This window comes from Dendrobates tinctorius, unplaced genomic scaffold (assembly GCF_039654945.1).
Source record: "Dendrobates tinctorius isolate UK_male_01 unplaced genomic scaffold, ASM3965494v1 ptg000263l, whole genome shotgun sequence".
Classification (NCBI taxonomy): domain Eukaryota; kingdom Metazoa; phylum Chordata; class Amphibia; order Anura; family Dendrobatidae; genus Dendrobates; species Dendrobates tinctorius.
Window position 1 is genome coordinate 15,055 of NW_027361930.1, and position 21,991 is coordinate 37,045.

The 21,991-nt window shown below is 42.2% G+C and overlaps 1 protein-coding gene across 2 annotated transcripts; it reads left to right on the forward strand.

The window, feature by feature from the left end:
- Positions 1-4,371: 4,371 nt before the first annotated feature.
- On the forward strand, positions 4,372-15,400 carry GEMIN4 (gem nuclear organelle associated protein 4). 2 transcript variants are annotated; one of them, XM_073558916.1, is made up of 3 exons: positions 4,372-4,512; positions 9,218-9,272; positions 10,897-15,400. In XM_073558916.1, exons 2-3 carry the CDS (start codon positions 9,254-9,256, stop codon positions 14,088-14,090), a joined length of 3,213 nt encoding a protein of 1,070 aa, XP_073415017.1. In that variant the 5' UTR covers positions 4,372-4,512; positions 9,218-9,253; the 3' UTR covers positions 14,091-15,400. The 2 variants fall into 2 exon arrangements, with proteins under 2 accessions (XP_073415017.1, XP_073415018.1); XM_073558917.1 differs by having other exon boundaries at positions 4,482-4,565.
- Positions 15,401-21,991: the final 6,591 nt, after the last annotated feature.

Below are 21,991 nucleotides of genomic sequence, written 5' to 3' on the forward strand. Positions count from 1 at the left end.
CAGACCGGGCATATTTTTATACGGTCCTGAAATTTCTGGCTGGTTGGGAACTTTGGATGCAAGGAGGGCGGCAGCATGGTGCAGCTCGTGGGCCACTGTTATCAGCCCTTTGGCTGCTACAGTCCATAAAGCCAGTCTGGAACAGCCAGAGGGCTGGATGTGGCCTGCGTGCTGCAGTATGCCCAGGTCTAATGTATATTATGTAGTAAAGATTTGAGTTACTGCAAATGATGCCCTTGTTGACTAAAAACACACCTCAAAATCGCTAAGAGGAGTATTATCACCCCTCTGTAATACATGTAGTGTGACCTATGCCAAAGCCCATCCTATGGAGCAATGGTGGCACCAGCCCTCAGACCCTGAGCAACTGATGTCCCTTTAATAATCCATAAAAATGTTGTCCTAGGAGTTCTACAAATGATCAAGCTGTACGGACCTAATAAATGGTTACACAAGCGATTACCATTTTTTTTATATATATTTTTCAGATTATAAGACCACCAAGTTTTGGTGGGGAAAAGAGATTTAGAATAAAATGGGGGTTCATCTTATACTTAAAATTTATGGTAGTTTACCTGGGGGGGGTGGAACGGGGGTACAGGAGGCAGAGTCCCTGCAGCAAAACCGGCGGCAGCTCAGATGTGGCGATGCTACGGGACATGGGTGGGAGGAGGGGGTGTACCAGCCACATGAGGCTGTGGGACATGGGCTAGAAAGAGGGGTGGTGGCGGCGGTGAGGTAGAGCAAAGTGTATTGATTTCCCAGGGATGGACATCAAGAAGATGGCCACTAAAGGCCATGTGCAGATTGAGATCGCAGCTGAGCCAAGATCCCACTCTACGCATGCACCGCTTCCGGTGGCCATTTTCCTAAAGCCCACCGTTGGTAAATCAATGTGAAGAGCAGGGACTCCGCTTCTGCCTCATCGCAGACACTCCTACTGCCAGCCTAGGGCCCACATTCTCACCCCACTTCTGCCACCTGCTTCCTGCAGCAGGGTCCCTGCCTCTTGTGACCCGGCTCCACCACCAGCCCCGGTAAGCTATATTCGGACTATAAGGCACACCACAATTTTCCTTCCAGATTTGGGGAGGGAAAAAAATGTGTCTCATAGTCCTAAAAATACAGTAAAAGCTGCCAAGGACAGGAAAGAAATTGTCAGCAAGATCTCAACGATTTAGTGTGGGTCTGCTGGGGAGGACTTTGCTGCGTATCATTTCCCCAACAAATTACAATGTGTGAACATGCCCTGAGTTTTAGAAATATAGAAATGAAAATTCAACCCATATTTGTCAGTTTTATTAAAACATATAAAAACGGCTAACAAAAAGGAGGAAGATATAAATATATTTATACATACAAGTCTATAACAACAAACTTTACAAATAAATACGGAAAACTAATATCAGGGCTGTGGAGTCGGAGTCGGTGCTCATTTTGGTGGAGTCGGAGTCGGAGTTGGAGACGGTATAAAATGGACCGACTCCGACTCCTAAAATATATAATAAATTGGGTACAGTAATTCAATGCAGGATGTGCTGAATATTTTTTCATAGGAGTTTGGGAAAGTTATGAAATGTCCTATAAATGGCTGTTCTATTCCTGATCTAAGGCTACATTCACACACAGCGTTTTTCCTGTGTTTTTTGAGGATACGTTTTTCAGCTGCAAAAGCTGATCATCTTTTTAAAAAACTGCATCACCTGAAAGGTTTTTGAGCTCATAGATAATGTTTTCAATAGCAAAAGCAGATTAGAAATCTGCTCTATCTATCCATATCTGTCTATCCATATCGTATCTGTACCAAAAAGAATGAAAACCGGGTAGTACACCAATATATATTCTGTTCTATCTAAATATCTTGATTATTGGATCATAGAAATGATTAAATGTCTGAGGTTCACATTGTACTACAATAAATTTTTCACTTAAATATAAGCAATATGTGTGGGAGTCGGAGTCGGAATCGTGGAGTCGGAGTTGGAGTCGGAGTCGGTGTAAGGGAAATTGAGGAGTCGGAGTCGCAGGTTTGGCTTACCGACTCCACAGCCCTGAAAACTATGCCACGCTAGAATGAAGGAATGATGAAAACAAAAAGCACGGCCACAGCGCCACCAACATGCAGCCTCACGTGATTGACATCTCCCTCTTAGGCTAGATTCACATAACGTTATGGCAGTCCATCTAACGCATTGCGTTACAACGTGGCATTAACGCGATGTAACGCATCTGTTAACGCTGCCGTAGACTGCCATAACGCGGCGCATCGCTAACGCATGTCATAATCGGCATGCGTTAGCGATGTGCCATCATGCTGTGATGGACCCTTGGACGCAGTCTGCAGCGTTCGAAGGTCTGTCACTGCTAGCGCTGATGGAGAAGCTGCGCTAGCGCGATCGCATAACGCGAGAAAAGTCAGTTGCGTTAACGCAGTCCATTTAACGCATGCGCTGAACGGACTGCTCTAACGCAATGTGAACCTAGCCTACCCTGTGCAGACCAACCGTCCCACATGCAGCCACATGCCTGTGAAATTAAAGGGAATCTGTCACCCCATTTTAGCTATTGTTCGAAACGTGTAATCTACTACTTGTTACTCATGTGAACACACTATTTTTTGCTCTGTTTTGGACTTGTTTTTAACAATAAATTGGACTTGAATTTGCAAAGCTGGACCTTTTTTCTATTCCCTTTAAGTCCTTCCCTGCACAGCTTACCCCACGCAAGTAACATCACCCACTTCTCCGAGCAACGACCCTGCATACAGCCCGACACGACTGACATTAGCCCCATTCACCACGCAGACCCCCAGCATGCAGGCCCATGTGATTGACTTCCCAGCATGCAACTCTACAGACCAGTCATGCATCAGTTCCCCAGAATGCAGCCCCATGAAAATAATATCACCACCATCCCCGCACAGCCCTCTATGAGTGACATCACTCCCTTCCCTGCTGAACCCCCAGAATGCAGTCCTATGCAAGTAATATTCTATTCTTGTGCAGTCCCCCAGCATGCATTCCCATGCAAATGACATTAACCCCTTCACTATGCAGCCCCATGTGAGTCGCATTACTCCATTCACCGCACATCCCCCAAACCCCACCTTGCATGTAGCCTAAGGCCATGTGCACACGTTGCGGATTCTGCTGCTTTGTACAGTACCATGGTTTTCAATGGTCAAATGAAAAACGCTGTGCACATGCTGCGGAATTCTCCGCGCGGATTTGCTGCAGGTTCAAATCCGCAGCATTTCAATTCTTTGTGCGGAATCTGATCAATGACAGGTGTCAAACCGCAGGCTAAACCGCAGAAAATCTGCGCGGACAAATCCACAGCACCTAAGGCTATGTGCACACGGTGCGGATTCTCCTGCGGATTTTACTAAATCCGCAGGTCAAATGACCTGCATTTTTCCTGCGGATTTAGTGCATTTTTTTGTGCTGATTTACTGCCGTTTTTGTGCGGTTTTCCACCTGCGGATCTGTAGAGCAGGTGGAAAACTGCAGTAAAAACGCACAAAAGAAGTGACATGCTGCTTCTTTTAGGCTATGTGCACACGCTGCGGTTTTTGCTGCGGATCCGCAGCAGTTCTGCAGTGTACAGTAGCATGTAAATCTATGTGACTTACAATCTGCTGTGCACATGCTGCGGATTTTTAACTGCGGAAAAGCTGCGGTTTTGAATCCACAGAAAGAAATGACGTGTGACTTCTTTTCTGCGGATTCTGCTGCGGTTTACCATCTCCTCCATCGTAGAGGTGATAATCCGCAGGGTAATCCGCAGGTAAAACCACAGGTCATTTTACCGGCGGTTCCGCAGATACAAATCCGCAGACCAATCCGCAGTGTGCACATAGCCTTATTCGGCACGAAAAAATCCGCAGCATGTGCACAGCGGGTTTTTTTTTTTTTTACATAGCCAATAATGGTACTGTACATCACATGCAGTTCTGAGGCAGATCCACAGCAGAATCCGCAACGTGTGCACACAGCTGAGTGATATCACCCACATCCCCCCGGCCGCAACCACAAGGAAGTTACATCGCCCCCCGGCATCATCCCTCCCTTCTGCACAGCCCCCCATCATCACCTTCCTGATGCAGTCAGTCCCACTGAGTAGCGGTTCTCCTGTCACAGCCCCTCAATAAGCAGCCCCATACAAGCAGCAGCAGTCAGCGCCCGTATAGTAACATAATCCATGTTTCTTTGCCCCCAGGATACATCCTCAGATCACTCGGAGGGCACACAGCCCCTCAGCACAACGCTGCTTTCTGCGGATCGGGTCTAATGCACTGCTGAAGCCCCGCCTCTTATGGTGACATCATTACCTCAAAAATCAACTCCATTCTAGATACTATCCATCCAGCACATCGTAGTTTTCTGGTACCAGAGTCTGCAGTGAAGGAGGAGGCCCCGCCTTTTCCTGTGACATCATCACCTCTCAAGAGCAACTCCATTCTAGACGCTGCCCTCATTGTTGGGGATCTCTGTGCGGCTTCTGACAGGGCAGGTATGGAGGCCGCTCACGTGTCTGTGTAGGGCTGCGGGTGTCTATGGTAACATGTACGCTTGTGTATTTGTTTACATATGTTTTCATGTATGTATACAACGTGTTGTGTGTGTATATAATAATATTATGCATGTCTGTCTGTGTATTTTGTCGTACCTGTATTTACATATGTCTTCAACATCTATGTATTATTCCATGTATTTCTGCATGTGTGTGGGCACATTTATGTATCTACAGGTCTCTGTAGGCCTATGTGTGTACGTGTGACTACATGTATGCAGGGTCGGACTGGCCCATTGGAGGATTCTCAATTAGATTAAGGTCTGGGCTTTGACTAGGCCACTTCAAATAATGTACACGTTTACCCGTAACGACCCCCTATACACCTTTTAACGGTGACCGCTAAGGGGCCTAATTCCTCAGCACTGCTTTTTTAACGGCACTGAGAAATAAGGGTATAGCGCCCCCCAGCACTGGAAAATCTCCGGGGTCTTGGCCACCGGGGGTAGCTGAGACCCTGTAGAACATGATTACGGCCATTTTTTATGGTCCTCTGTTGCGTGATCACAGTTATTCATCGAATAATGGGGAAAAAAGGCCAATTTAAATTCTTTTCTGATATCATCTAACATAGAAGAGAGAAATGGGGTCCCCCGAGCCCTGCTGATACTGGCACCATCCCCGGACCCTTTTGCTCCATCCCCCGGCCCTCCCGTGTCATCTTCCTGTAAAAAAAAAAAATGGCGGGCTGTCGCAGTGTGCCCATAGAGATCTGCCGGTCTGTACCCGGTAGCAATAGGAAATTGTTCTTGTTGGTTCATTTTAGTCACTGGGATAGACCCTATAACGGTGATCAAAATTTAAAAAAATAGTAAATCAAGTGTTGAGTAGAGTTGAGCGAATATCTTCAGTTCCTCACTTATTCGGCAAGCTCTAGCACTTGCCGAATAAGCTACAGCAGGATCCCGGCTCCCTTGATAACGCCGACTGAACAGCTGATTGTCACCGCAGTAGCATGTGCCGCGGCTGTGTCACAGCACATACATGGAGGGCCCAAGACACAGGCTCTCCATGCATGTACTATGACACAGCCACGACACATGCAGCTGCGGTGGCAATCAGCTATTAGGTCGGCGTGATCTAAGAAGCTGGGATCCTGCTGTAGCTTATTCAGCTAGAGCTTGCTGAATAAGCGAGGAACTGAAGATATTCACTCAACTCTAGTGTTGAGCGCAAATTCTCGCTGCTCGAGTTTGTGCATGGCAGAGCACCAGATGCAGAGTATCGTGACCCCCTTCATGTTTTTTTTTTTTTTTTTTTTTTGGTGTCTTAACAGCCACAAAGCATGCGGGGCAGGGACTCAAGCATGTTACTCGAGTACCATGATATTTGGTGCATACCCCTCCCCTCTGTATCAGTCTGTGATTGTTAGTTTGTTTGCTGTATGTGATATCTGTAATCTGTATGTAACCCCTTCTCATGTACAGCACCATGGAACCAATGGTGCTATATAAATAAATAATAATAATAATATGCGAGCACCAGTTGCAAACTGGAGTAGTGAGGACTTGTGCTCTATACTAATGACATATTTAATATGACAACCTAATGTTATCAAATTCTGGGTAATGTTTGTGGGTTCAAAATGCCCACTATACCCCTGGATAAAATCTTTGAGGGGTGTGGTTTCAAAAATGGGGTTACTTGTGAGGGGTTTCCTCTGTTTAGGCACATCAGGGGCTCTCCAAATGCGACATGGCATCTGCTCTTTATTCCAGCAAATTTGGATTCAAAAAGTCAAACGGCGCTCCTTCCCTTCTGAGCCCTGCCGTGCATCCAAACACTAGACTTTCCACACATATGGGGTATCTGCGTACTCAGGAGAAATTGCACAACAAGTTTTGTAGTCTATTTTCTCTTGTTACCCTTGTGAAAATTAAAAATGTTTGGGTCTAAAGTAAATTTTTTGTGAAAAAGTTAAATGTTCATTTTTTTTTTCTTTCTACATTACTTGTTTTTGTGATGCATCTAAAGGGTTAATAAACTTGTTGAATGTAGTTTTGAACACCAGGGGTACAGTTTTTGTAATGGTGTCACTTTTGGGGTTTTTCTGTCATAGGGCCCCCACAAAGTCACTTCAATTGTGCGGTGGTCCCTAAAAAAAAAAAAAAAAAAAAAATTTGTTGGAAAAATGAGAAATTGCTGGTCAACTTTACCCCTTATAACTTCCTAACCAAAAGAAAATGTTTTCAAAATTGTGCTGATGTAAAGTAGACATGTGGGAAATGTTGTTTATTAACAATAACTATCAGTGAGTTAAGTTGAAGCTTTCTAGAGTTATCACATAAAGTGACACTGGTCAGAATTGTAAAATTTGGCTTGGTTATTAAGGCCCCCAATCAATTTAGAAGTGATACAGATATCTGCTACTAGGAAAAAGGGGGGGGGGGACATCTAATAAGGCACAATGTAGGAGGGGAAAATTAAATACAGTTAATATTCCATTATAATCAATGGGGTCCAATTTTGGTTATTAAGGTCAAAATTGGCTCAGTGACTACTTGAGTGTTGCTTTAGCAGTGTTCTTTGGACCATTGTCAATTTGCCGCCAGGCATATTGTTTACCTTGGTGGCCAAAAAGTTAAATTTTTGATCTCATCTGACCACAGAACCTTACTCCATACATTTGGGTAGTCTCCCACATGCCTTTTCGCAAACTCAAAATGAGCCTTACAGTTTTTGTGTGTAAGTAAAGGCTTTTTTCTGCCCACTCTTCTCTAAAGGACACCTCTATGGAGTGTATGGCTTATTGTGGTCATAAGGACAGATACTCCAGTCTGTTCTTGGGAACTCTGCAGCTCTTTCAGAGTTACCTTTTGGTCTCTGTGCTTCCTCTCTGATGCTCTCCTTGCTCAGGCTGAGAGTTTTGGTGGGCTGTGGTCTCTTAAATATATAATAAATTGGGTACAGTAGTACAATGCAGGATGTGCTGTAAATGTTTTCATAATTTGGTAAAGCTATAAAATATCCTATAATTGTCTGTTCTATTCCTCATCTAAGGATCTCTGCTTTTAGTTTAGATGAATCTGTGCTGCCCTTTTTGTACATGTTCAGTAGTCAGGCAGTGCTGGGGAGTCGTAGTTGGAAGTCCAGGGAAATTGAGGAGTCAAGAGTCAGTGGTTTGGCTTACCGACTCCACAGCAATGGCAACCCTCTCTAGGCAGATTTGTTGTGGTACCATGTTCTTTTCATTTGATAATGGATTTGATGGTGCTGTGGGGGATCATCAGAGATTGGGATTTTTTTTTTTTTTTTTTATAGCCCAACCCTGACTTGTACTTCTTAACAACTTTGTCCCAGACTTTTTGGAGATCTCCTTGGTCTTCATGGTGTTGTTTGGTTTTATCTTTATCCTTCTCCTTTGGCCTTTCACCAGTTCTTCATCACTATCCTTCACTCTATAGGGCTCAAAGACATCTCTCATCGTTCTCCTCCTACCGCTCTGACTGCTTTTTCACTATATCTTTTGATTGTTCCTAAAGGATCAGTCCTAGGCCCCCTCTAAAATGTAAAGTGCTGTAGAAATAAAATTATTTATTTATATTATTCGTGCCTTTTGCATAATGGTGTTACAGCCTCTGTGGTCTTTCAGAAAATGTCTGTATATACTGACAGATCATGTGGCACTTAGATTGCATACAGGTGGGCTTCCTTTCACTAATCATGGGCCTTATGAAGGTAATTGCTTGCACCAGAAAGTTATAGGGGCTTCGTAGCAAAAGGGGTGAATACATATGCACATATCAATTTTTAGTTATTTGATCCTATAAATTTAATTTATGCCTGTATTTTTCTCACGTCACCAACTTGAGCAATTTGGTGCTGATGCATCATATTTAAACACAGGTTGTAATGTAACAAAATAGGTAAAAAGCCGGGGGGGGATACATTTGCAAGTCTATGTACAGTTAGGTCCATATATATTTGGACAGAGACAACATTTTTCTAATTTTGGTTCTAGACATTACCACAATGAATTTTAAACAAAACAATTCAGATGCAGTTGAAGTTCAGACTTTCAGCTTTCATTTGAGGGTATCCACATTAAAATTGGATGAAGGGTTTAGGAGTTTCAGCTCCTTAACATGTGCCACCCTGTTTTTAAAGGGACCAAAAGTATTTGGACAGATTAAATAATTGTAAATAAAATGTTCATTTCTAGTACTTGGTTGAAAATCCTTTGTTGGCAATGACTGCCTGAAGTCTTGAACTCATGGACATCACCAGACGCTGTGTTTCCTCCTTTTTGATGCTCTGCCAGGCCTTCACTGCGGTGGTTTTCAGTTGCTGTTTGTTTGTGGGCCTTTCTGTCTGAAGTTTAGTCTTTAACAAGTGAAATGCATGCTCAATTGGGTTGAGATCAGGTGACTGACTTGGCCATTCAGGAATATTCCACTTGAAGTTCAGACTTTCAGCTTTCAACTGCATCTGAATTTTGTTTAAAATTCATTGTGGTAATGTCTAGAACCAAAAATAGAAAAATGTTGTCTCTGTCCAAATATATATGGACCTAACTGTATGTGTGTCTACAAAATCTTTGTATGTATAGTCCGATGTGTGGACATGAAGAATAATTACATTAATAGTTGTTTCCTTTAGTCATCTTTTTAACGTATTCTTATTTACTTTGTTCCCTTGTTTTTAGATTGTTCGTGAGCTATGCTATAAGGATTTATAAACCATGAGTAATTTGGAATTTGGTAAGTATAGGTGAACTCTGACTTGCCAGAATACATATGTGCGTATAAACTAACGGTCTACTTGCACCAAATTCTTAGTGCTATTTAATGTGCACACAAGCTTTAGCCTGGCTTTCCACAAGGTGTCTTTACCATGTTTGTTTTGTAACCTTGTTAAAAGTAACCTGACAGAACTTTTCACACATTGAAATAGTGATATGGCTTTGTAGTCAATTGTCGCTCAGTTTTACATTGGTTCTCTTAAAAAGATAAATAAATGTGCCCCGCTAGAGAAATCTAGCTTTAAAGCGAATCTGTCAGCAGGATTGTGCACAGTAACCTACTGACACTGTCAGGTTGGCGCTGTTACGCTGATTACAGTGATACCTTGGTTGATGAAATCCATCCTGTGGTTGTTGTTTAATCTGTATTTGTAGTTTTCAGTTAGGCCGGGTTCACACTTGCCAGAAACTCACACGAGTCTTGCGTCTCAATACCCGGCACTCGGACCGGAGCACTCAGCTGCATTGAAATACAGGCAGCTGAGCGCTCCGGTCCCGAGTGCTGGTGGCAGTGCTGGGTATTGAGACGCAAGACTCGTGCGAGTTTCTCGCAAGTGTGACCCTGGCCTTAATGAGATTCTCATGCTTCAGGGTGGCCTGTGGGCGTCTTCATGTAGTGCTCTGCTTAGCTATTCATCTTTATGGCTTATGACAGGTCACTGATCCCTCAGTCACCGCCCCCAATTTTACATAATATAATATTGAGGGCTTAGAAAAAATTTACATCCAGCAAAATGGCGCTTGTGCATTATCATGTATCATATTATGCACATAATATTATAGGGTTAAAAAAATTAACTTAATGGCGGCGTAGTAGCATCTATCACATTTCGGTAGATGCTGCTGCGCATGCACCACCGCCGCTTAAGAAAAAAATGTGGCTGCAGCAAAAATGGCGCCCTTAGTTTTATTAGGTCATCTGCTTAATGCGTCTGAGCTGTTCAAGGAAATTTGCAGTTTTCTACCAAGGGTTGTACGCGCAATGAGTAGCAGTGTAAATTCTGAAATGATTTCTTACAATTTTATAAAATGGCACTTCCCTCTCTCTGGATCAAACTTGCCTGATTTCTTCAAGATGTCTTATTTATTAAGGATTTGTGAACAGAGATGAGGGAATTTGTTCGGGTTCCAACACACAGGCTCTCCATGCATGTGTTGTGACTACGACATAGCTGCGATGCATGCAGCTGCGGCGCCAAACAGCTGATCAGCCGGAGCACTCCATGTAGCCGGGTTCCCGCTGTACCTTATTCGGTAAGTGCTATAGCTTGCCGAATAAGTAGGGACCCAAACAAATTAGCTCATCTCTATTTGTGAACTCGTCAGAATAATGGTAGGAAATGAGTAATTTTCCTATAGGTTTTAATTGCTTTTGTGGTTACTTGATCTCCTTGGTTTTCTATTAAAGTGCACCTGTCAACAGTTTTGGTCGATATAAGATGCGGCCATCACCTTTCAGGGCTTATCTACAGCATATAAGATGGTGCGGCATTTTAAATAGGTTCTTGTATAATATTTTTGTATCGTGTGTCATCTTCATCAGTGTGCATATTTTTACTGAAGCTATTTTATTTTTTCTGCAGGGAGATGGAACATATGTGAACAAACAGTAATTCTTCAAGGAGCTCTGCTATTAGCCGAAAATCTCACCTTAGAGAAAACCTTACTGAAGATTAAAAAGGCTGAGTGGCCTCGTGTAGAAAAGCCAATTACAAATGCTTTAAAAGAAATCTGCTCAGGAACCTGGTCACAAAGTCATGACTGGAGAAAGAAGGTCATTGCAATATTTTGGGCCAAAGTGCTCTCATGTCAAGCACAACATTCCTTGGAAGGAGACTTTGATTTTGACAGGAGATGGAAAGAGGATGTGTTCTTTCCTGTGGAAAACATGATCCCAAAAATGAATCACACTGTTTTGTTTGAAGTACTAAAAGCCACAAAAGCAGCAGATGTTTTTGCAGAACTTCTCCTGGCTTTACCAACACATTTTTGGGTGGAAGAAGCATCATTGATGTTAAACCATGTTTGTGATGAAACGTCCATAGAAGATGTGACTTTTTTCCTGGATGTGTGGCGGGAGATAATGAAAAATAATAAAAACAGCAAAGATGAGATTGTCAAAACATTTTCAGCTATTGCATGCCAATACTTAACTAAAACCAATGATGAAGTTTGCCAAAGCTCTAAGAGATTTAAGTCTGATCCCGAGCAATGCCTACCTCCAGCTGACAACATTCTAACTGTGTTTTTAGAGGGGCTTCCTAAAATCATGCAAAGGATAGATAGCAGCAAACTAAAGTGCTACAGTATAGCAAATTTAGCTGATATGTTGTGCTCATCTGCATTTTTAGAAAAAGGGTCTAATGATCTTCCAATAAGACTATATCTGGAGAAGCTTGTTGCCATCCTTTGTTTTGGTAACACAAAAGTCAAGGATGATATTCCTCCAAAAAGTCTCCACGAAATGATTAGAGAAGCAGAGAGGATTGTGCAGAGTGGCAGCATTGCTTCCAGGTTTAGATTAATTGGGGATGCCCAACACATTGGCTTACAAATTCTGAAAGACCTCCTGCTTCATTGGGGTGAAGAGTTGCACAATTACATGAATAATGGTGACAAGATTTCCTATGAATGTTTTAGGATGAATGGTAGTCTTACATCTCTACATAAAAATTTGGTCCCGTTAGTGTCTAGTGAGACTTTTCCTCAAGAGCACAGAGGGAACGCTCTAGAACTGTTAAACTGCATTTCGAACCTTCTGGATAAAGCCACTAACATTCCGTTAATGTGCAAGATGAATGATGTGGACATGATGGCTACTGTTGCTAAAAACATAATAGACTATAAAATGTGCCGTTATAAGGAAATATGTTCTGAGTTTGTATCTGAAATTACTTGGGCTTTCTCTAGTGATTGGGTAAATTGCCTTAAAACAAATAGAGAGACTTTTCTGGAGCCAGACCTCATTCTGAAGTTGTTGGAAACTGTCGTTAAAGCCACTTATGAGCAGAACAATATAAACATCATGGAAATTAGGAATGCTACAGCTATAATTTTAGATCTGTTTTGTGAGCTTTCATTAGCTCAAATGGATGATGTACTGATGAGGGTCCTTAATACATGGGGTGGAAAAGGTCTGTCTCACTGCATGTCTGCATTTACAAATAATTTCCAAGAGGAGCTCAACATGACATTCAATCAAATCTCACAAAATGTAACGGACTGTAGCACAGTTTCTAGAGTGGCTAGACTGGCCATATTGTATCCGGAGTATGTTATAAGCAAATCATGCCACTTTGCGGTTTCCAATCTTGGTGCTCATGTATTTTTAGCTAAAATATTAACTTCCCTTCCTGCTTTAAGCTTTAGAGTTTCCAATAATGCTGGCCTATCATTTTCATTATTATCTCACTGCTTGATGGAGACATGTTGGGGTAAATTCTCCGCTGATAAAGAAGAAAGTCAGTTTTTGTACTTGCTGGGTTATCTGATGAATCCTTCTGAAACTACAGGTGATAATGCCTCACTTCTACAGCCAGCAGAGGTAGTGAGAACATTTGTTCTTCCGTATATACTTGATGAATGTGTTCATGTGGAGCTGTGCTTGCATATTCTCCACAAAGCTCTAAATGTTGAGAACCCCTTGGATGTGTCTGGTAAGCATTGGGTTCTTTCCTGCTCACCATTCCCTCTTATTATGTCTCTTTGTAAAATCCTCCATAGTTTCATTAGGTGTTGGCAACAATCAGATAAGCCATACTGCCTTACATTGGGAACCAAGGAGCTAATCATTGATATTCTTACCCAGATCTGCACTTTGACGTTGCCAGAAGCTGAAAATGGTATAGAAACATGGGGCAAGTCACTCTTTTGGCTGCATAGGAAAATGGAGCATTTAGATTGGGTTGTGCGCTTGAGGATAAAGCCTGTATTTGGGGAGCACTTTAAAAATGAAGCCCCTGCATCCTTGTTTGAAGTCTGCAAGCTGTCTGAGCATGAATGGACATCACTTAATCTACCAGAGTATGGCCCTGGCACTGGGCTATTAGCTTGGATGGAGTGCTGTTGTATTTCTAGAGAAATGAAAGACTTCATGCTTTCAGTTCTGTGTGTCAACACAGAAGACCCAGAAGAGGTTAATCTTTTCAGCAAAGGATTTTTAATAGCTATGGTACAAGTCTTACCATGGTGCAGCTCAACAGAGTGTAAGCTTCTTTCTCAGGTTGTGATGAGTCTTTTGAATAGACAACTGCTCCATGTCCCATATTCTTTGGAATATGTACAGTTTATGCCTCTATTGAATCTCCGGCCCTTTGCCTATGATCTCCAGTTCTCGGTCCTATTACTCAGAGGGTTCCAGCTCCTTTGTAGCTCAAGCTGTTCTAACTGGCTTACAATTGATGGCCAAAAGCACATTGCAAAACTCTATAGTGTGTGCATCTCTGATATGATGGACACTGTTAAACAGCAGCTGGCAGAATATAATCTTGAAATGCAGAAAGAAGCAAACTATGTCCAGGAGGTGTTGTTTATTTACAGTCAGGTATTCTGTCATGTCCTCCATATAATTGCAATGATGCCAGAAAATACATGTGAACCTCTATTTTTCTTGTCACTAGAAATTCTCTCCCAGTACGAAAACCTGAAAACAAACGACACTTCCAAAAACTGCTTACTCAGGCAAGCCAATGAAAGACATTTCTTGAAGTCCATTACCGAGAATGTGAGCAACGAAGACCATCGAGCTACACTAATGCAGAAGATTAACAAGCTTTAAAGATAGAAATGCATAGTCCCATAGCTAACAATACAATATTTTACACGGTGCCCCAAACCCTGCCTCTATAGCATACTGCAAAAAAACCTCTGTGCTATCCCAGCAATGGCTATTTGAAGCAAATGTATTGCACATCATCTATTAAAAGGGAGTGTGTCATCAGTAAATAACCTAATGTTTAAATCAGGTTTCTGTTTGTTTTTTGTTTTTTAAATCCGGATTACAACAGTTAACACCTCTCTTTAGTGCTGATGACACAGGATCCACAAATCTCAGTAGGCGATGTCATAGCTTCGTTTTGATACTTCAAATACAAAATATAGGATCAGAGCCTGTTTATTGCTGCATGTTAAAGGGGTGGTCTGATCTGTGGCAGAGGCTGCGGTTACTAGCGGGACCGGCTCTCGTCTTTGCTCACTCTTTCTCTCTTTTCAGTGCGAGCTGACTGAGCGCTCTTGCTGGCTTGTCCATTCTGATCAGAGCCAGCAAGAGAGCGCATTGTCACTGCACACTGAGAAGAACAATGCACAGTGACAATCTACTGACCAGTCGTGTGAAATTACAAGTGACACATGCTCAGTGGGGCAGGGTATAGCGGCTGTCACTGATGATACATTTTTTCAGGGCGGTCATTGCCCCCTGATGATGACTTGTTTGAGTATCACAGCATGCACTAGGATTCTCAAATGATGTGTCATCCCACAGGAAGTAGTAAAAAAGCGGTTAGTGTAGGAAAATTAGGGACCTTTTTAATTAAAATAGATTAGATTATGACATTAGAGACTTGGGATTAAAATAAACTTTAGTTTCAGACCGAAAAAAGACCCAGCGGTCAGTGTTAAAATTATTTATTTTTTAAATCTGGGAAAATATATATTTAACACACAATCCTGATTTAAGCCATATATCATTTTCTGATGACACATTCCTTTAAGAAATGCCAGCTGTACACTGTGCACTTTACGTCGGACTTTTAAACGTTTATGCGGCAACATCGTTTATAGCTTTGCCAAAGGTGCATACATTTATATACTCTTCAAAACATACATTTGGTTTGCTGATTTGAAAATTGCTATGATAAAATAGCATTTTGCGATCACCCAAGAGGGTCTTTTCAGTTTTGTTCTTTGGGCTTGCTTGGCTGCAGAAGAAAATCGGTGCTCAAATAAAAGCCATGATTGAAGCCTAAGATGTTTTTAAGCCAATACTTTGAAATGAAATCTATTGCCTCAAGAGTATAATTTCTAGTCCACAGCTTTTAATTTTATTTATGTCTCAATAAAAGGCTCTCATCTGTTACTTTATCTTAATTATGTTTTTGTTTTGTTTTTTTTCTCAACTCAACTTTGATCGTTCACATTTGACTCCTTGGAATTTCAATTCTTTTGGGCATGTATTGACAGATGAATTTTGAATACGGTAGTTTGGCAATATTTTGTTCTTAAGCCCAGCAAATGCTTGATGTAAATGTCGGGTATTTTTCAATCATTCTAGGGAATTCATCATTTATTTATTTTACTCACTTATACAGCACCATTAATTCCGCAGCACTTTACAGACATTATCGGCACTGTCCCCATTGAGGCTCACAATATAGATATAGATTCCCTTTCAGTATGTCTTTGGAGTATGGTAGGAAACCCATGCAAAACAGGAAGAACATACAAACGCCTTGCAGATATCTGCTAACCACTGAGCCACCGTGCTGCTTAGTCATCATCCTTGTTTTTTCAGAAGCTTGTTCTCTGCACGTTACAAATGCTACCGTTTAGAAAAACATTAGGCGATAACCTATTGCATGAAATGGTCAGGAGCTCCATTTTTTTAATACAGAGAAGGAACATAATGCGACACAACTGAGAAGAACAGAGCACTGACCTGCTCACTGATCTATTGATCTGAAAAGATCTCCTGCGCTTACTGTGGTGGGATATGGTCAGGTGTTTCTTTAAAAAAAAAAAAATTGCAATGTTACTGCAGGTGGAATAATAAGTAGTGTGGTACATCAATGCAAAATTATCTTTATTTGATCACCCATGACAGCACTACGGGAGAGAGTGGATCCGCCCTTCAAGGGCAGGAATTCTATAGACATAAAAGCGAGGCTCCTCTCCCACACATCAGTTGGTTTCCTGTCCTTGACTGGTGAGCTTCTAAGAGACAAACCGTTTGAAGGAGTCATTCCAAGTCCCGGCCAGTAGTTTCAGACAGCGAGGGTTCCCTGTCTCGGTTGGTGCAGGGTCTCTGGAAGCACCAGAGTGGATCCAGGGGGACCTCACGATAGTCTGTGGACACAGGTGAGCGGTATCCGGGTAAGATAGCCAGCTCTGTCGTGGGCTGTGGGCTCAAAAGAAGATGCTGGACTTGCTCGGGGGAGGGGACCAAAGGAGACGCAGATAATTTCCCTTAATCGAAAGTATTCGCACCTTGATACACAGGGAGTGGAAAAAAAAAGGAAAGGCTCCATTCCCCCAACATTTAAAAGTAGATATCCCTTTATACCTTCCTCATCATCTTGGGTTAAAGCCACAAAGCTGGATGCGGCAGTGGCTAAATCTAGGAGGTCCTCTTTGCCATTTGAGAGTATAAGAAGCTTAAAAGACCTGCTTGACAAAAAGGCAGATACCTTTCCTAACCCCTTAACCCCCGGAGCTTTTTTCGGTTTTGTGTTTTCGTTTTTTGCTCCCCTCCTTCCAGAGCCATAACTTTTTTTATTTTTCCGTTAATATGACCATGTGAGGGCTTATTTTTTGTGTGACATGTTGTACTTTTGAATGACACCATTGGTTTTACCATGTGTACTGGAAAAAGGGGAAAAAAAAATTCCAAGTGCGGTGAAATTGCAAAAAAGTACAATCCCACACTTTGTTTTGTTTTTTTGGCTTTTTTACTAGGTTCACTAAATTCTAAAACTGACCTGCAGTTATGATTCTCCAGCTCATTAAGAGCTCATTGACATTTAAAAAAAAAAAATTGCGCCATTTTCCGATACCCGTAGCATCTCCATTTTTTTGTGGTCTCGGGTTGGGTGAGGGCTTATTTTTTGTGTGCTGGGCTGTCGTTTTTAATCATACCATTTTGGTGTAGATACGATCTTTTGATCACCCGTTATTGCATTTTAATGCAATGTCGCAGCAACCAAAAAAAATCAGATCACCTCTATATAGCAGATTTACTCACTTCCTATGCGCGCCAACCACTGGGTGACGATCACAGCATGCCGGCACTGACAACCATAGACGTCTCCAGGAAACCTCCGGTTGTCATGCCAAGCAACTGGTTACCCACGATCACTTGACGGTGGTCATCGGTGGGTTGTATTTCTGGATTGTTAAATGCCGCTGTCAGTTTGACAGCGGCATTTAACTGGTTAATAGCCGCGGGTGGACCGCGATTCCACCTGCGGCAATATGTCAGCAGTTCAAAACAGCTGCCATGTCCTGGGAAAGATGTGGGTTCAGTGCCAGAGACCACATCAAAGGGAGGGAGTCCAACATCGGCGTAAATGTACACCCAATGTCGGAAAGGGGTTAAAGGCACCTGGGAAATGTCGGCAGGACCCCTAAGGCCAGCAGTAGCTACTACATGTACTGCCAGGTCCTTAATTGTCTGGCTGGACCAGCTGGAATCTCCATCTAAAGGATAAGACTTCTAGAGAGACAGCATACTAGCTACTATACCTCTGATGCAAGTAGCCTCAGCGGACTCAGTCTGTGTGGCAGCAAAGTCCGTGGCCTCTTGTACATGGCCGGAGGGCATTATGGTTGAGGTACTCGCCAGGGGACATCCAGGCCAGATCAAAGTTGTGCGCCATCCGATGTGAGGGGGAATACCTATTTAACCCGGCTTTGGACGAACTTCTAGAGAAGGAAGGCGATTACAAGAAGAGATTCCCTAGCCTGTTAGTCCCATCCTGCAGACGTTCCATCGATAGAAGATTAGTCTGTGGGAATCCCTCCAGAGACCAGATCAAGTGGGATGACAAGGAGGATGAAAAGTAGAGGTTTCATGTTTTGAACTTCCTCCCAAGACCCCATAAAACAAATGACTACCAGCCCAGCTGGGGGGGGGCAGGATTTCAGCATTCTTCCCTGCCTGAAAAGAGATATCGAGAAGTGACTGGATTCATAGCCTAATAAGACCTGGACTAAGGATGGACTTCCTTTTAATACCACAGGGCAGGTTTATGGTAACTCCTCGATCCTCCACCATGGAACAGACCCTAGAAGCAGAGGTCCTGAAACTGTTGCAGAAGGCAGTCCTGGTGGAGGTTCTATGAGAAAGGGGCAGGGGATTGTATTCCCCCTGATTAAAAAGCCAGATGGTTTCTTTAGGGCCATAATCTAAAAGGTCTGAACACGTTCCTAAAGTTACACCCCTTTATGATGAAGTCCATAAGATCAGCAATAAAGTTAACCTTTAAAAATTGCTTCATGGCGGTATTAGATCTGAAGGATGCTTACTACCATATACATGTAGTTCAACAGCGTTTCTCAAACTTGCAGTAGTCCTGGGGGGTATAGTTAGACACTTCCAATTCAGAGCCATCCAGTTTGGCCTTGCTATTTCCCCTAGGGTCTTTACCAAGGTGGTCGCGGAGGTAATGGCCCATCTACGGGAAACATCTATCTGGATGATTTTATAGTAGTAGGCAATTCGGCCTAACATTGCATGACACAGGTAGAAGGGGTTATATCCACTTTGGAGCAATTGTGGTGGCTGTTAAACCACCACAATTCTGGAGCTCTTGCTGGATTCTGAGGTGCAGGAGTGTTTTCTACTGAACATTAAAATAGAGAACATCCAATGCCAAGTGTTGAGAGCCTTGAATTGTCCTACCATGTTCCTTACATGTGCTATATCCCTTCTAGGTTCACTGACATCTTGTATTCCACCCGTCCTGTGGGCCCAATTCCATACGAGAACCTTGCAGTGGGATGTTTTAACTAATGACTCTTCCCTTAGAGATATTCTCCTAGGTACCCCCTATCTTCAATGCAATCCCTTCCTTGGTGGCTGGATCTTACTAATCTGTCCAGGAGGGTTCCCTGGGTGATTAATGTATCTCAGGTGGTCACCACGAACACAAGCCACAGGAGCTGGGGGGCCCATCTTGACGATATAGCAGTCCAGGGGATTTGTATGGGGGAGGAGATAGGTAGTTCATCAAACCTAAAGGAGTTAATGGCAGTTGAGTCAGCAATAAGGAAGCTCCTTATGACTGCTTCCCAGGTGCCAGTACACATAGTGGACACACTGACGTGTGAAAGAGGCCTTAAGCTTTTCGTGCTAAATATGCAATATATAGTGTTAAATTTTGATTTGGCAGCTCATTTACTTTCTACAAGTCCAGGAATGCATGGTTTGACAGATAAGATCTATTGAAATAGACTGACACTTTTCTGGCTAAAGCCATCAGCTCCCTCAAGAATGTATGTTTGTGAATCAAATTAACTATTATTGAGCAGAATTATTATGAAACTAATTGAAAAACATAAATTTCCCCATCTTTTATTTTCACCTGTTGAAGATAAATTTATTGCTCAGCGCCAACCACAGCCTACCAGACACTGTTCCAAGAGGTGTACTATTTTTCTTCTTTATAAATCTCCCACTTAAGGAGGACCCACAAGGTTTCAATAGACTATAGATCCAATGAGGAATGTGGACACGTCATTAATCTTTAAGGGGTTTGTTCAATCCAGATCGATAGGTCTGCAGTCACTCCTTGTGACTTCAGACTTATGAATCCACCAAGTGCATGTGCTTTTCATTGCAGGGATTCACCGCATTCTGAGGTGGGACTGGAGGGCATGTATGCATTATATGTACTCCAAGCCAGTAGGTGCAGCCTCACTCAATACACTAGTGACACAGCCATTTAGTGGGTGTGGCCAACTAGAGGGCTTGACCTCCCTCCATAAAAGTGTATAGAGAGCAAGAACATGCCCACTTTCCGGGACTGTGTATAAATCAAACATACCCTCCAGTCCTGTCTCAGAAACTGGCAAATCCCCACAGCACACAGTGTGTACTCTGTTAAGATTCATAAAACACAACATTTTTGATCACTTATTTTTGTGATATTTTACATCAATTTGTTTTTGCATATTCTTATTGTTATAGTTTTTTTTTCATTTTTTTGACTTAAAAAAATGAGGGCTTGCTTTCTGTTTGATGAAATGACATTTTCAATAGTACCTATTTTATATGTGACTACTTTTTCAAAAATGAAGTTATGAATTATATAGGTTGAATGTTGAAAGTAACAGATTACTGCCTTCACCTCCCTTTCCCCGGCGCTGCCCCTCTATGAACAGAACACAAAAATTGAGCTTGGTTTAAGTTGGTATACATGCAGCACATAAACGCATGTTCACATTGGCCATAAAGCATACAAAACCTACAAAAGACAAAATAACAAAAACCCTGCTGTAATGAAATAAATAAAAAGCAAAAGTTTATTTAAATAATTCAGTGATCTTATTAACCCCTTTTTGACAGATGACGTACCATCCCATCCATGTGCCCTGGGACGTAATTTCCAAGGAAGGGATAGTACGTCATCATAGATAAGCGGCGCTCAGAGGGGGAGCACAGCTGATGATGGCTGGGTGTCAGCTGAATATGACAGCTGACACCCACCATTATGTGCCAGGAGCGGTCACGGACTGCTCCCGGCACATTAACCCCTAGCAAACTGAGATCAAACATGATCACAGTGTACTGGGGGCATAGGGAAGAGTCGCGGAGTGATGCGCGATGTGCTCGTGTTGCTCCGAGGGCCTCCTCCCTGCAGGCCCCCAGATCCAAGATGGCTGTGGGGGCCTTTGGAGTCCTGCAGGGAGGTGGCTTTCTCAGTGCCTGCTAAAAGCTGATCTGACACCGTGCACTGGAAAGTGTCAGATCAGCGATCTAACACTATGTAGTAATGTCCCTCTGGGACAATATAATAAAGTTAAAAAAAAACACGCGTAAAAATAATTTTTTAAAAATTCCTAAAAAAATAAAAAATATTCCCTAATAAATTCTTTTTTTGTAAATAAAAAAGCCAAAGCAATAAAAGTATACATATTTAGCATCGCCGCGTCCATAACTACCCGCCCTTTAAAACTGTTCCACTCGTTAACCCCTTTTGTGAACCTCTTAAAAAAAAACAAGACAAAAAACAATGCTTTATCATTATACTGCTGAACAAAAAGTGCAATAACGCGCGATCAGAAAGATGGATAAAAATAAACATGGTACCGCTGAAAATGTCATCTTCTCCCGCAAAAAACGAGCCGCCACACAGTCATCAGCAAAAAAATAAAGTTATAGCTCGCAGAATAAAGCGATGCAAAAATTATTTTTTATATAAAACTTTTTATTGTATAAAAGTGCAAAAACATAAAAAATGGTATAAATGAGGTATCGCTGTAATTGTAATAACCCGAAGAATAAAACTGCTTTATCATTTTTACCACACGCGGAACAGTATAAATGCCCCCCCAAAAGAAATTCATGAATTGTGGGTTTTTGTTTATTCTGCCTCCCATATATCGTAATAAAAAGCGAACAAAAAATGTCACATGCCCGAAAATGGTACCAATAAAAATGTCAACTCGTCCCACAAAAAATATTACCTCATATGACTCTGTGAGCCAAAATATAGAAAAATTATAGCTCTCAAAATGTGGTGATGCAAAAACTATTTTTTGCAATCAAAAGCGTCTTTTATCATGTGACAGCTGCCAAACATAAAAACCCACTATAAATAGTAAATCAAACCCCCCCGTTATCACCCACTTAGTAGGGAAAAATAATAAATAAAAAAAAAATGTATTTCCATTTTCCCATTAGGGTTAGGGCTAGGGTTGGGATTAGGGTTAGGGTTGGAGTTAGAATTGGGGGGGTTTCCA